The sequence below is a fragment of the Tribolium castaneum genome, chromosome 1, assembly GCF_031307605.1.
Source record: "Tribolium castaneum strain GA2 chromosome 1, icTriCast1.1, whole genome shotgun sequence".
NCBI classification, from domain to species: Eukaryota; Metazoa; Arthropoda; class Insecta; order Coleoptera; family Tenebrionidae; genus Tribolium; species Tribolium castaneum.
In genome coordinates, this window is record NC_087394.1 from 33,134,285 (window position 1) to 33,150,612 (window position 16,328).

The window sequence follows — 16,328 nt, forward strand, 5'->3', positions numbered from 1 at the left end:
TTTGCATATTTTTTTAAGTTATGTATGTCCTGGGGGGCTGCAAGGAAAGGAGTCGCAGTACGAATATTACGTTACATTTTACGACTGTAAGATGCAACCAGCAATGTACATTATGTTTAGGGGTTGCTCTAATTCAAATCACAGATCAAAGCTCAAAATTACTTATTTGTTCAGTAAAATAAAAACCAAGAGAGGTCTGAGGTTTAGGGGGTTCCTATCAAGAAATATGGATAAGGATCTTTTGGTTTATGAAACAAAATACGGAAGAAAACACAAACTTTTCTCACTTGGCGATAAATAACAAAAAAATAAAATGCACTTACCTTTATGGCATCTTTATCTGCTACTGTTTATAGCAAGACATTCAAAATAAATTAAAAAAATGTACAAAATGTCAATAATAATAATAACTATTATTGATAATAAGTTCAACCTAAATAAAAACTTTACAAGCCTGACTATATGCATTAGAATTCAAGAAATTTTATTTTATTAAAAGTCGCTATTTTCTTGGTAACGTGATAAGGTCAGCGGATTCACTATTGGGGAAGAAATAAAAATATTTCTTAATTTATTTTTTATTTATGTATTTTTACAACAATTCGATTAGGTAGGTACGTATTGTTAGTTTATCACAAGAAAATAAATGCGTAAATTTAGGTGAAATTTAAGTAAACCTGGCAGTACAGTGCTAAAAATTAACTCTAGACTTAACAGCGAAACGATGGCAGCGATTACTAAAAATATTCTCACTTAATTCTCCCTCTCCAACTTCCTAATAACTCTCTCCAACTCCTGTATCGTATCCTTCATACTAGTCAAATCCTTCTCCATCCTAACAATCCTCTTCTTCAACTTTCGATTCTCCTCAAAATACCCGTCCTTCAGCGTCGAATTCGCAAACCCTTCATCCAAATGCCGCCTATTCCTGGCATTCAACCTACTAATAGTATTCAACTGACCCGAATACCGACAATCGCTACAACACTCCGACCACACACTCAAATCAACCCTCGGTATCTCCTCACATTGACTGAACCCCCCTTGCAACTCAGGCAAAACAAACGCGTTTTTGGAAACCCGGGTGATATTATCCCCATTATCGCACAAGACCCGACTCAGGGAATACTGCTTGATTTGAACCAACTGTTCCGGCTTAAAAACGGACGGGTTCTCGTAATAAAACCGATCCCCGTCCCTCAACCTCCTAAACTGCTCGATTAAAAGACACCGGAAAAGCGGCCCGACACGGCCCCCTTTCACCGGGTCCTCCAGCACACCCCCGACCCACACATCGATGTTCCCCGGATGCCCGTACAAATCCTGCAACTTGCGCAAAACGGAACGATCTGTGATTTCGCCCGTCAGGTCCTCGAAACTATCAACTTGGGTCATGTTGCAGAATTTGCGGAACTCGATATAGCCGGGGATTGCGTGGTCTCTGGACCGGTGGATGTTCATAGCTGCAAGGTCCAAAGCTACGGCATGTGCCGTCTCGAAGAGTTGTTCCGTGAGAGCGGTGTTTAAATTCTCGTCGGGTTTTTTGATCTTGGCTGGGACCGTGAATAGCCCCCTTAATAAGGGGTCAATGCCACCCTCGTCCACAATGCGCCAGGGGGAGAAAAATGCCTTGTGGAGCGGCAAGTGGCCTTCACGGATCGGTTTAAAGTCCCAGTCCAGGCGGTGCAGGACCGGGTTAATGAGCGTGTGCCCGAACCGGAGCGCCGCCGTTGCAAAAACATTGGAAATGCTGGGGTTAACAGTCGGGTCGTAACCCTTATATTCGCCCAAAAGTTGCATCCCTTCCTCGCCTATTATAAACCTGAGCCAGTGCTGGTAAGTTAGGTGTTGCATGGCCGCACCTATGATTTTGCGGGACTCGTGGTAGACCGTATCACTGTTCCACTGCGGGTTGAGTTGTTTCAACTCACGGGCCACTCGGTTGTGCTCCCGCATCCATAGCGTATGCATGGCGATAAGGCCAGCTTGCTCATTTGCGCGAATATCACCAGCGACGAAGCAATTGATCGTGCTTTCGGACAAGTTTCTGCGGCAGTCAACCCCCTGGTTCCCGGCGTAGGGTAACAGGGGTTTGCGGTTGGGGAAAATGGGGCCTTCACGGAGCCGGCCACCGTCACTGTTCAAGTCGCGCAAATCTCGGGCCAACTCTTCGGAAAAACCGTACACTTGGGAGGCGTCAATGTACGAAGTCAGTTGGTTGATTTGCTCCCGGTGTTGGATGTTGTCGAAGAAGACGGACGTCATGCCCGAGCCACAAATCGCCGAAGATCGGATGAAATCGATGCAGCGTCGGTTGGTGACCCGGGGGTCGTTGGGGGGGACGTCCATGGGGTAGCAAGGGGCGGCGTAATCGCACGATTTCTTACAATCGATTCCGTCCCAGCTTTCGGAACTTACCGATGGTATGGCATGGTCTAAATCATGGTCGAGGAACTGCCCCCATTGCATGACCATGTGGGTGATTTCCCCGTCAGGGGTCGTTCGCTTGGTGGCGATCAGCGTGGTTGAAACCAACCGGGAGCTGGGCTTGGGGAACCCGTAATATTTAACCCCTTTGTTCCAACCAACTGGGGTACTGAAACCATTCTCGTAGATTGGCTTTAATATTCGGCGGAAGCCGGTCAGGGACGCCCCCCACATGGGGTGCTGCAAGTTGTTGCAAGTACCATCAATGGTACGGTATTTTGAGTGGAAACACATGTCTGAGCAATTGCGGGCCAGTCTGTGGGTCATACAACCGGACAATTCCGCCACTAGGTTCAAGTGATCAGGGGAGAGAATCTCCCGGTAGTTGAAATTGGAACTGGCGTTCATTGTCATCCCACGTTCGACGTGTTTACGAATGTTGACTAAAGTGCGTTCGTAGACTTCGGCAGCCCGTGCTAATTCACGCGCTGGGGCGTCTGGGAAACGAACAAGTCGGAACAAATCGGCGGAAGAATGTGGTCCCTTGTTGTGAAACAAATTATCAATGGTCTTGTTAATGGCCTTGTCCACTTCATGGGAAGCTTCGTCAAAGGCGATTTTGACAAACTTGTCCCCAATACCGAAATCAGTCGGGTTCTGGTTTTCCTTAACTGTGACATAACAGGAAGCCGTACTTCGACCAAAATCGTTAATGGCAGCACATTCATAGCGTCCTTGGTCGTCTGGAACAACTCCATAGATGTACAAGTTCCCAATCAGTGAGACTTTGGTTCGTCCAGTTCGCTGCAAACTAGCCCCATCTTTCTGCCATTGGATTCCGGGTGTGGGATCGCCGTCTGCTTTACAGGGTAATTCAATGGTGCTTCCGACCAGGGCTTCGATGTTGTAGGGTTTGTATATGAATTTTGGCGGTTTGCGGGCGAGTGGGGTGACTTTGACTTTGGCGCTGACTTCGCGGAAGCCGAGGTGGTTGCGGGCTTCGCATATGTAGAGGCCTGAGTCGGTTTCTTTGGCGTTGTGGATTTGTAGGGAGCTTCCGTCTGGGGAGATGGAAAGGCGGCCGTCGGAGCGGACTTCCAGGTCGTCTTTGAACCAGGTGATTTCGGGTGGGGGGGAGCCGACAGCGAAGCATTCGAGTTTGATGGTGGAGCCGGGGGTGGTTTCGGTGTTTTGGGGGTGGACGGTGAAGACTGGGGCGACTGCAACATGTTTGTTTGATATAATAAGAAACATTCGCAAATTTTTATTATTATTATTATTATCTCAATTACGGCAAAACTATTCGAAAATGTGGAACTATTTTGGTCCAAGCCTAAGTAAAATGATCCAGGGAATCGATTGGCTTCGAGGAAAATGCCAAATTCCCAATAGTTTTTCAGTTATGAATTTTTTAAAATTTTACCCATTTTTGCTTTTATTTGCATTTTCTCGAAAACTATAAGTCGGACAACAATAATTTTTTTTGAAATAAATAGATAATTTAAAGAGCTTTCCAACGATAATACACTTCATGGGGTTATCTCTAATAGTTCCGGAGATATTGCTCGAGAAATGTTTCAGGTACCCAAAATCGACAAAATTTGCGACGAAAATTGAAAAAATCAAACATCAAAAAATCGAATATATGGAGTTTTCGTGGACTTTTAACAACTTTTGTGGGTTGTTAAGACATGTAGAAGTCCATAAAAATTTACTGGAGTGAGTTTAAAAAAAATATTTTTTTTCCACCTCTTTGAAGGTAAGTGTACTCAGGAAATTTGAGAGAAAAAAATGAAAATTTTAAATCTCGTGAAAAGTAGGTATAATATAGAAAATGAACCGCTGAATTCAATAAAACAAACCGCATTGCTCTACGACTTTTAGTTTTTGAGTTATGAATTTTTTTAATGAATAAAATTTTTCACTATGACAAATGGCTACCCTTAATTTAGGCAAAAAATTTAAAATTTTCGATCCTTGTGAAAAATTCATATAATATGTAAAATGAGCAGTAGAATTAAATGGAACAAACCGCAATGCTCTACGACTTTTATTTTTTTTTTATGAATTTTTTTAGTGAAAAACTTTGATCGCCTCTGTAGCCGGAACCGTTGCCCGGAGCGGCTCCGGGTTTAAACGAAAAAATAGATAAAATTAAGCGCTATCAGATGATTTTTTGTTCGTTGCTCTAAGTCTTACAGTTTCCGAGAAAAACGCAACAAAAGGTTTCCATTTTCACTTTTTTTCAATTTTCAATCGCCAATTACGGCGAAACTATTAAAGATATCGAGAAACGGAAAAATTGAGGATAACCGGAATAAAAAACTCTACAAAATGGCATAGGACTCAAGGTGATATCTCGCAAAAAATTTTTCAATTTTAAAATGCCGATTACGGCCAAACTAAAAGAGCTAGGAGAAAACGCTTTTTTCCATCGGAAAGAGCACATCAAAATCCATAAGATAGAATCGGTTGTATTTGATTTTGAGACACTTTAAAATTGACCGATTTCTAAGGGGGGGGGGTGTTAACTTTTTTTAATTTTTTTTAATTTTCTCATTTACAGCTAAACTATTCAAAAAAATGGAACTGTTTTGATCCTGACCTATGTAAAATGATCCGGGGAATCGATTGGCACCGAGAAAATTGCCAAATTCCCAATAGTTTTTTAGTTATGAATTTTTTTAAATTTTACCAAATTTTGCATTTGTCTCCAATTTGCTCGAAAACTATTAGTCGGAGAACAATATTTTTTTTGAAAAAAATAGATAATTCAAAGAGCTTTCCAACGATAATAAACTTCATAGGGTTATCTCTAATAGTTCCGGAGCTATTGCTCGACAAATGTTCCGGGTACCCAAAATCGACAAAAACTGCGACGAAAATTGAAAAAATCAAACATCAAAAAATCGAACATATGGACTTTTTGTGGACTTTTCACAACTTTTGTGGGTTGTTAAGACTATAGAAGTCCATAAAAATTTGCTGGAGTGAGTTAAAAAATTTTTTTTTTCATTTCTTTGAAGGTACCTCTCAGGAAATTTGAGCAAAAAAATTGAAAATTTTAAATCTCATGAAAATTTGGTACAATACGAAAAATGAGCCGCTAAATTCAATGGAACAAACCGCATTGCTCTACGACTTTTAGTTTTTGAGTAATGATTTTTGTTAGTATAAAACTTTAAACGCCTCTGTAGCCGGAACCGTTCCCCAGTGCGGCTCCGGGTTAGACGAAAAAATAGATAATTTCAAGTGCTAGCAGATAATAAACAACTTTTCTTTACTTGTGTAATAAACTGCAATTTATCAACTACTCTCACCATTTACTATCACATCCGCTTCTGAGCTTATCCTCCCATTGGAATTGGTAGCATCGCACCGGTAAGTACCATGGTCACTTGCTTTAACTGGTCGAATTACCAAAGTCCCATCTTCATCGATAAAATGTCTCTGAGATGTCGTCAGTTGTATCCCATTCCGAGACCATGTTATGGTAGGATGTGGATTACCAAAAGCCTTGCAATGTAAACTAACCGAAGGGTCTGACTCACTCGTTGTAACACTGACTGGAGTTACAAGAAACACCGGACTACCTACAAAAACAACCATAAATTCCAGTCACGCCTCAAAAATATTTCCAAGAAAGTTGTTACCATTTCCCCCCCGGAACTGTTGATCTGGCCGTACCAGAATCATCCTCGCAGGTCTAGACTTGACCTCACCGTCCTCATTCTTAGCCATACACTCATAATGCCCGCTATCGCTCTCATCAGTGTGTTTGATCACCAACGAGCCGTTGTCCATAATGTCATACTTGTCGTTATTCATCTCAATCTCTTTGTCGTCACGCATCCAATAAATGGACGGCTTGGGGTCGCCTGTCACCCTGCAAGTGAAAACAGCGGTGCTTCCCCACGAGATTTCAACGTCTTGTGGGCCCTCCATGATCTCTGGCGCTTCTAAAACGTTCTAATTTTACTTACGTTTTTTAAATTGTTTCGCTCAACTAACTACAATGAAAATCGCGCGTGGTCATCCCTTTGAGGGGCTTCCCGTACATTTCATGGGGGTACCGACAATTAGCAGCGACGTGAATTGTGTTGTCGTTTAGCATTTTTGCGAACCAGGCGATTCGACAATCGCAGACTAGGGCGTTTTGGTCCAGACGTAAACGAGTGAGTTTTGGGAGGTTCTGGAAAGCTCCTGCTGGGATATGACTTATGTGGTTGTTGTAAAGGAAGCTAAAAAACATATTTTGTTCATTTAATCATGGACTGTGTGTTGGTTTACAGTCTGTCCAGCTGCGGAATGTTCGAAAAAGTTCCGCTTTTGAATTCTTCCAGCTCGTTATTGTGCAAGTATCTAAAACCAAAAAAAAAAGTCGAGAGTCGTATCTACAGGGTGTACTTACAAATGTTCTAGTTTAGGTAGTCCGTGAAAGACTTCATCTTCGATATACTTTATCCGATTTTTGTAAAGATACAAGTGTCGAAGTTGCACAAGACCGGTGAAAATCCCATTTTTCAGACTTTTCAGCGAGTTGTTATTAAGTAGTAGAGAACGAAGGGCCTTATGGCCTTTAAAACTGCCAGGAACGATGTCTCTAATCTTGTTAAAACGCAGGTCTCTGAAAAATTCAATTTTAGAACTTGGAAATCTTTTCCTAGTTTCATTTTCGCCCAAATGACCAACTAGCAGTGCTTTGTTTGTTTGGTTTCAGCACTTTCATTACCTTGTTGATAGGCAGTGTGGATAGTTGCCTCTAAATATAATTTTTGAAGCGGTGATTGATTCAACTTACTATTTTCGTGTGCTTTGTATATTTACATATTTCAAGGAAAAAATTGGAAAAGTTACACAATCGTTTAGGTTGAGTTATAAATATCTGCTCTGAAGACCAACTTTACTTTCTTTCTGCATAGCTTTCATTTTTATTGCATACTGTATTTTTTCTACTACTAGTTGTTGACATTTCAGATCACATTTGACATTTGCTCATTTATTTTTCTATAAAAGTAATAAACAAGAATTCACTCGACACAAGACAATTAACAACAAAAAAAAAGATTTATTTGTATTTATTTCTTGTTTCTTGATAAAAATGGTTGTAGAAAAAATTGTTCCTCTTCGATGAAGACTTGGTCCAGTTACAGAAGCATGTCATATTGATATTAATAAAATTTTAATTAATACAATAAGATAACGCAATCAGTTGTTAAATGAAATAGATTTATGGCCTGGTAAAGATTCGCTGTGATGTATGTGCCTGTTCAAAGCGTTATTGGTAAACTAAAAATATAAACCAGATACTAATGCATTCTCCATGGTGTACTTTAAATAAGAATCACATCCGGTGAAGTTGATCAACTTAACAATATTGACACACCTTTATTAGACAGTCATTTGAATAAAATTGTGTCCCATGTTATCGACGTTTGGTGATTTGGCCGCTTATCATTTCCGCTTCGATTTAGGATTGCCCGATGTAGTTGTAATTAGATGTTAGATGGTTCATCGCTTTGATGATTTATTACGGTTTTTATTCCTAGCCATGCTGTAAGATATACATTTCTTAGATTAATACACTAGATTAAAATTATGGTGTAATAAATTTAGACTCTTTTATTGCTTCGATTCAAGTGCTTTCCAATGGAGAATATAATTACATGGACTGAGCAATATAGGCACGTTTTCTCAGATAGGGAATAATAATAATGAGTGACGCATTGTATGTTTATAACTTCATTAAAAGATTGTAGATATTTTCCGATATTGTCACATTCAGCTGTTGATTGCGACTTCCACTTGACACGAATCACACACATGGGATTCAGATGTTAGAAAAAAACTAGTCTAATAAGAACTTTTTATTTTGCCGAATTGTTTACGTTAAATAATTGGAATCCACCACAGTCGTACATTTTTTTAACCAAGTTTTAAATCTAGTATTTGTCCTCATTTGGTTGAATATCTTTGTTTGACTTCGATCAAAATCATATTTGAAAAGATTACAATAAATCTAATAAACCCAACACAATAAGCTTTAAAAAAACTTGATTAGTCCACAGCTTCTCAATAAAAAAAGCATTATTTTGATTTCCTATTAAAATATTATTCTTTCGTCTTCAAATCAACTTGTCGGAATAGTCGGAGTTCAAGCAGTATCTTTGAACATATTGAAATCAACTTTCCTCTGCCGGTAACATTTATCTTATTAGACCTTCTTCACGTGTCGGTGTTGAGCAAACAATAAAAGCGAGTTTTCTTTCATCATCATTGGTTGTTAAGAAAGCCGAAAATAAATCTTGTTTGCACGATTGACTTCCATCACGACCCGTCTGCGAGATGAATACAAAATATCGATGATTATTTAATAAAACTTGTTCCTTTACGCGTATTTTTTATTCTGTTTTTTGTACTTCTAAATATTAAACTATTAGAAATATTTTTAAACTGGTCTATTTTTTATTAATAAATTACAGTGAAACCTCCCTTAATGGACACCTCCTAATAACAATTAATTTCACAGCGGTGTCCGTTATTAAGAGGTTTCACTGTAATAGTGTTGTTTTTCATAATTAGTTGATTTTTTAAGGTAACTGGACCAAACAGGAGATGTTTATGGTAGTCACTATTGTTGTGTTGTTTTCCTCATCAATTTTAATGTTGTGTTGCCTTTCGCTGTATTTCAATTCCAGAGTTTTTATTGTTCACATTTCTCGAAGGTTGCACGAAGTTTATTGTGAATTATTATTTTGCTGACTAATTAGCAGCTACATATAGTTTTACATTTCCGCAAAAAGGTTAATACACCTGAGCCAAATGTAAAAGAATTCGCTAAAAGCTCACCAGTTATAAAACAATGAAATAACTTGATAAATAAATGTTAAGTGACTTTTGTATACACGTTCCGAGACCATTGATCGATGATTTAAACAGAGATTATTTGATCGTAGTCTCGAGATATTTTTATCTTGAGCAGTAAACACATTTTTAGCACTGCTTTATTTGAGGGGATTAAAGGACTTTGCACACACTTGAATTATTCTTGTTGTTGCTCTAACTTATCCAATAGTTTACGCATTATTTAATTAATAGTAAATTTTTAAACTTGTTATCTGCTACGGAAAATTATAGCATATACAGATCTTGACACCATAAATAACTATTATAAAAGTGCAGTCTCCTGCACCCATTAACCTTACTTGATCTTTTTCATTGATCCATCGAATCAAATTCAATTTTGCACACATATTAATCAAGGCTAAATATGCCAAGTAAAAAAAAAGACAAGTCAGGTGCTAGAAAAGGCAGCTTCCAATATGTGCTTTTATGACTTTGAAACTCTCCGTTTTGCTTTGTAATTAGGATACCCACATAAATTCAAGTCTATTAGCATATTACGTCACATCTTTGTCACATGTGTTACTGACCATCATCAGAGACCACAAAAACACCAACTTTAGGTACGAAGAAACGAGTGCTAAATTTATGAATGACAATGTAATTCCAGTCACCACCGTTATATTTTCTTGATAGAAAAATGAAATAATATCATGGTTCAGCTCGGTTAACCACCGACCAGAAGTAATTAATCGAGAACGTTCGAACTACTTTGTAACTAATTTTTGAAAATTTGAATAAAACCTATCTTTGAATCTTTGACGCATATTTACATAATATTGTAGTAATTAACATATTTATTCCGCATTTTCGCCTTAAGTATAGGTGTAGTGTTCTATAATTAGCTGTCAGACGGGAGTCCAGCATTAGAAAATTAAGTCTGGACTGCCTACCTAATTATCAATAAACAACTTAATAATTAGTTATTTTTCTAGAGCGATTAAACTAATCTATAACAACTATAATCGCGTTTTATGTCCCGACCGAGCCGAATTGATAATTTTATCTGAAATTTCAATATTAAAAGTTTAATTGACCACAATACCCATCACTCTAAATTAATTTCGAGCCCAAGTCAATTGTCGAAATTATTAAAAAATAAACAAATTTAATGAATGAATCATCACGTTGAGGTTGCCATCACTTGTTATGCGTTCACTGCCTTATTTGGGCCCGTTTAAGAAACTTGGGCCAAAATTGAATTGAATTATTACATGAGATTATAAACAAGTCAATGCATTTAATAATAGCCCAGTTAAAATTAATTTTATGGCGAAATTTATGGGCCGATTGTTTATCACCACGAAATAATAAAAATTAAGCTAATTGTTAAAATATTGGAATGACATCACAGGCGAATCTTCAAATGGAACGACAATTTAATTGAGAGTTTTTCCAATTTTTGTCTCCTGCCCACACCCTGCTGCTTAAATATTTACGACAATATATCAAAGTTTACGCTCCATGAATTCATAAAGGTTATCTTCAATTCATGGGTCGTGATATTATAACTCCTGACACATATTTGACAGATCTCCTGGGACTTAACTACTGACATTAATATACCTTTGTGATTTTCCTCAGCTCGCCTACCAATTGCTTACTTATCATAACAAGATTATTTTAAATCACTGTGCCTGAATTTATAATAGGCGATCAGCATACAATTTAAGCAAGATTATAATATGAATGAACACAATTATAGAGTTGGTGGAGTTATAAGGGACACCACAATCTCGGAAACCTTGCCTTTGGTAATAAATTTTATTTGGGTACATCCTCTCACATGACGGAGATTTCCTGCATTTTATTGACTTTTTATACCCGATTGAGTAATACAACGGGCTTTTTAATGTTTTTTCGTGAATTGTGTTTAACAAATGTGATATTAAGGCATGGCTGCTGCGATTCAAATATTTCGCATTCATTCGGTGTAATAACAATAACTTACCTACCTACATGTTTCAGTTCACAAGTTACCAGGAACCCAATGAAGTGTAATGTCTATGGGTTGATGGATGTGATCACAAGATGAGACATTTATGGTTGTAAAAACGTGATAATGGATTCAGTTATTAATATTGTTAGCGTCATGCCTATTTCGGTACTTCAGCTAAATCTTTTCCATTTCCAATAACTTCAATAACACTGGTTGTATTTTTAAATTAGACGTTATTTTAAGAACGATTTTTTAACAAGAGACATTAAAACCAAAGATACGCTTCGTAACAAAATCAGTAAAACAACAACTGCTTTGTCATATGATGAAAGACGATCTTGGATCTAGTTTTGCAATATTCGAGTTCCGTTACTTTTTAAATGAAAATTATGCAGATGCATGTTTTTCTCCAATAATTTTCGGACGCAAGATTTATGTCGCACATGTGTTTGTGCTATTATTTTATTTATAACTCGATAAGCAATCGGAATGTTTAAAAAACGGTTATTGCCAAGCAGTTATGATTGATTCCCATTTGCCGTTTTAAAATAACTGATTGTTCTCTCAAAAAAGTAAAAAAACTCCAATTTTCCATCACACGAGAAATTCTTGCATGACGCCTTAGGTTCATTATGAAGAAAGTTAATTATTTGAAGCATTTATTTATGTGTCAGTGACAAGATAAAGCAAGTGAGTGAAATCACGAAATTACTGAAGAGTTATGTTATATTATACAGTCCATTAAAATGGAGGATCACGAATAGATTTCCAAATATTTGCACTTGCAATGAATTTGGTATTTGGCAAACAGTCTCCCAATGTTTGGCTTTGCAATGATAAAAACCAAAAAGTTATCTTAAAAATGTGAAAACAACGAAAGCGGTTACTGGCATTCACTTTTTAAACTCTTCTTATGAATAAATAATCTGCAGTCGCCACAAACTGGGAGGTATTTCGAAATTCATCACATGTGCATGGTACACATTTGTAAGCATTTTTGAAAAAATCGGAATTTAGGTAGCTTTTAGACATTTAAAAATATTCCGGTATGCTTTTCATCTCTAATATAAGAAAACTTTTATTAGATATTACACATGATCCGGCTAAAGTCAACAAATTGAGTTTCAGTTTATTTTTGAATTAATTTTTTGGGCGATTTGGTCCAATGATTTATTGACCTTGTGTGTTGGCTGCAAGACATTTTTTAACAAGAGATCAATGAATGTCTGCAGTCTAAACACACTTTAAATAAAAACAAACATGTCTGAGGCAATTATCAATAATCAATATATAGGTATTTATATTTTTAGATAATAAGGTACACTCCCTTGTTTGTTTTGACGGTCGTCTTGAATTTAAAAAATCGCGGAGCAATTGCAACAAGTTTTGCACGTGACTGTGCTTCTTTTTTTGAAATGGCATTTGCATGCCAGTGGGTAGCACATTTCTACAATTACAATTTTATCTATGATCTAACGTCTCATTTCCATCCAAAAAAAAAGCAAATATTTTATTCAACTTACAGCATGACTGTGGGCAGTGGTGCTTTTGGGACTTCGGTCAGCTCCAGTTGCATGCATCTCACTGTTCTCCTGAAGCAGACACATCTCGAAGGGCAAGGGAATTGTGAATAATTCCGTCTTTGTGCGTCAATGATGGTGAGTCCTAGTGTGAGAAAAATCAAACACAATCGCCACATTGTGGAGAAATATCGTCACTCGGCAGATGTGCACATTTATAAAACACAATCCTTTCTCCACAACGTCTCAAGAGAGACTGGTTGTTGTTGGCTGCTGGCGATTAAACACCAGAAACGCGTGAGCGTACGGACGCGCTTTGGAACAGATTTACCACGGTATTCCTGCTGTAGTGTGGCCTGCAGAGGGACAGGAGCCAGCAGCAGGATTGGATTTTTTCCGCGGAGGTGTTGGGCGGAAAAAAGGGGATGGTGCTGGAAACTATATTTGTTTCGTTATCGAAAAAATTAGCAAAATGTCACAAAAATTTTTTAATTATTTTACATTTTGGATCAAAAAGGTGGAAGATCGTCTTAGGCAAAATATTATTTTTTATTTCAAAAATTAATTTTGTATCTGTATAAAACGAAAAGGACTAATGATTTTGTTCTATGGAAATAGGAAGTGAAACTAAAAGTTTTCGGAAAAAACGAAAATTCGCTTTTAGCTATGGTATTCTGTTTGCGACTAACTAAAGTTGTCGTTTCAGCAAAAACAGAAATAATTTATTTTACAGAAAATTCATTTGATAACTGGATGCGGTTTTGATCAAACTTATTTTTTTACAAAAGGAGCTCAAGAATGCCACTCATTTTTTTCCAAAAGTCCAAACTGACAACTCTCTGTATATCTCTGTTTACAGAATGTTAAAAGACAGAGGACAGCTCCATTGGTTTTATTACAAATGTCATTTTTTACATTAGGTATATTACTATAACAAACTATTGTTACGCTTTATTAGTTCTTATGCAGTTAGTACAAAAAGTGTTTAAGTTAAGTTGTAAAGAAACAGCGCGAAAGCTGTCTAAAATAAAACTCAGCTCAGCTTCGTCCAGTTTGTTTAATTATACTCATAAATACCTACGTTCTCATTTAATCAAAAAGTTAAAGCTATAATTGGCTGCTATATTTACTCTTTTTATTGATTACGACCTTTACAAATGCAAAATTTTACGTTTAAAAGTTACATCTTTTATGAAAGAGGTCAAGGATGACGATATTGTGGACGAATAAGAATTACAAAAAAATCTTAAAATCAAAATTATAATCACAAGCCAAAATTTCTTTTTTCTACAGCCGTCAAAAAATCGTGACATTTATGCATGGTTACCTATGCGCGAAGTTTGACGTTTTTTCACTGTGAAAAAATATTATTTTTTCACGGTTTCACAGTGAAAAAATAATATTTTTTAACTGTGCAGGCAACTCGATTTTTCAGATCATTTTGTTCCAACTTATTTCTGTTACAATTTTAGTAACACGAAAAGACATCAACAGCAACCGAAATGAAGAGACGGATCGATAATGAGAGGTAGTTTTAAAGGTTTTATAATTATACAGAACAATATTACAAAACAATAATAATAGATATTTACTTTGACATATGAAAATTAAATGTGCATGACGAAAACGTGCCCCCGTTTATCCCCAGAGGCCTGAGTGAAGACGCTTGTAAATGAAAGTTATTTTCGCCATTAAAAGAAGCCGATGTAGAAGGTTGAGTGATTTTGTTTTCTTCTGTGGAGGAAGAAGGTTGAATTTTATTGGCAATTTCAATTTTATTATTCAAAGAGTCCTCGATGTAACTTTCTGCCACTGTGCTGCTTCTCCAGCCCCCATGACGTTTAATTGAAATTAGATCACCTCCAGCATTCGCCAAAAGAGTGGCAGAGCTTCTTCTGAAGCAGTGACCAGTATATTTTTTAGGTTCGTCTTTGTTAAGCCACTTTGCAATCAAACTTGGTATCTCTCCGATTTTGTTAATTCCAACATTTTGATTCACACATTTTCCGTTGGTATACTTTAAAAATAAACGGTCACTAGTCGCCCGTGGAGGCCGCAAAGCTCTATATTTTCTGACAATTTCTATATTTTCTAAATTTGAAACAGTAAATATTCGTTCGCAGTGGGTTTTTGTATCAGGCACCTTCACAATTAAGACAGACTGTTTATCTTCTATGTCAGTTAGCTTCATTTTAACTAATTCTTCACGTCGAAGGGCTCCCGATATACCCAAAATTAGCACAGTCTATAAATAAAACGAGTTGTTTTGATTTGTATTACACTAATATGATAAGTTTACCTTCATCAGTAAATATATCTTGTCATCTGCTTCATTAATAAACTTGCTAATGTCTTCTTTGTCTAAAATTTGCGACTTCTTGCTTCTGTAACCTACGCTTTTGCTTTTCAGGTAGGGCACTAACTTCGGAAACTTACGTGTATCGATATTCTCTTTAACGTTTAAGGTGGCTTTCAACATCGCATAAAGGGCCCAGAGTGTTGGTGGCTTTAAGGTGGTAGACTTTTCTTCCAAATACGCCAACAAAACATTTTCCGTTACTTGATCAATCTTTTTCATAGAACACCACTGCCGAAACTGAAGATACGTTTTTTCGTACTGCGGTCTTGATTTAGCAGGCAAAAGATTCGACACTGCCGCGCTTGCAATTGCATCTATTTCGTTTTCGCTGCTAAAATCCATCACACTTCTTCAACAAAAATACCTATTGTGACAAATTTTTCGCAACTATCACTTTTATTTATCATCGTAACCATGCAAGCAACTCGATTTATCAGACCATTTTGTTCCAACTAATTTCTGTTACTTTTTTCTTCATCTGGAGGCTGTAGAAAAAACGTTGTTTGTATTTCGTGGCGAAATTCATGTTTTAATGGCGCCTTCGAATGTCTTTTAGGTCTCGACCTGGCGGTCTCGACTAAAATAACATTCTCAGGCGCCATTAAAAAAACACTCATTTCGCGCACTTAATACAAAAATTACTATTTATTTTATGTAAATTTCTATTTTCTTTGTCGCCACTGTAAAATATGAAAATTGTCTTCGTTGTTAAAAATTTAGATGTTAAAAAAAGAAAGTTTAAACTGGGACACCCTTCACTCAACATAAAAATTTCTATTTATTTTTTGAATCTAGCCTGTTATCTTACTTTTAACTCTTTCAAAGCTATGAAATGACAACATCGCATTTGCCAAATTATTTTTTTAAATAAAAAAAGGTTCAGACAAAAAATACTCGAATAAATGCTAAAGCCAGATTGTCTGTCTTTCAAAATTATGTTCTTTCGATTTTACAGTATCTACAGTTAGACAGGGGATTTCTAACAAATTAATAAAATAATATGTTATGTAACTGTATTAGGGACACCTTAACGGGTCTTTGATTGCCTCATTTTGAAAAAAGTTCAATTACTCGTATGGTCAAGGCACACAAACTGGTGGCAAGGACGAAAGGACTATAAGGTATAACGGAATAACATGTAATACTACTGATAATAGTTTTAAAGATCCTTATCTGGAAG

The 16,328-nt window shown here is 36.9% G+C and overlaps 2 protein-coding genes across 6 annotated transcripts; both read right to left on the reverse strand.

Moving 5' to 3' along the window:
* Positions 1-562: 562 nt before the first annotated feature.
* On the reverse strand, positions 563-13,124 carry Pxn (Peroxidasin). Of its 2 annotated transcripts, XM_963477.4 has the most exons (7): positions 12,793-13,124; positions 6,839-7,054; positions 6,718-6,789; positions 6,439-6,668; positions 6,081-6,386; positions 5,748-6,020; positions 563-3,647 (listed from the first exon to the last, which is right to left on the reverse strand). In XM_963477.4, exons 1-7 carry the CDS (start codon positions 12,966-12,968, stop codon positions 754-756), a joined length of 4,167 nt encoding a protein of 1,388 aa, XP_968570.1. In that variant the 5' UTR covers positions 12,969-13,124; the 3' UTR covers positions 563-753. The 2 variants fall into 2 exon arrangements, with proteins under 2 accessions (XP_968570.1, XP_015833184.1); XM_015977698.2 differs by lacking the exons at positions 6,718-6,789; positions 6,839-7,054; positions 12,793-13,124 and having other exon boundaries at positions 6,081-6,396; positions 6,439-6,579.
* A 1,194-nt stretch (positions 13,125-14,318) lies between these two features.
* LOC135267214 (uncharacterized) lies at positions 14,319-15,758 on the reverse strand. 4 transcript variants are annotated; one of them, XR_010335582.1, is made up of 3 exons: positions 15,226-15,758; positions 15,089-15,173; positions 14,319-15,034 (listed from the first exon to the last, which is right to left on the reverse strand). XR_010335582.1 is itself a non-coding variant. In XM_064359267.1 (3 exons), the coding sequence occupies exons 1-3, from the start codon at positions 15,488-15,490 to the stop codon at positions 14,378-14,380; spliced, it is 1,014 nt and encodes a 337-aa protein (XP_064215337.1). In that variant the 5' UTR covers positions 15,491-15,758; the 3' UTR covers positions 14,319-14,377. The 4 variants fall into 4 exon arrangements, 2 of the variants coding, with proteins under 2 accessions (XP_064215337.1, XP_064215333.1); XM_064359267.1 differs by having other exon boundaries at positions 15,089-15,180; XR_010335581.1 differs by having other exon boundaries at positions 14,319-15,173.
* Between the last annotated feature and the right edge of the window lie 570 nt (positions 15,759-16,328).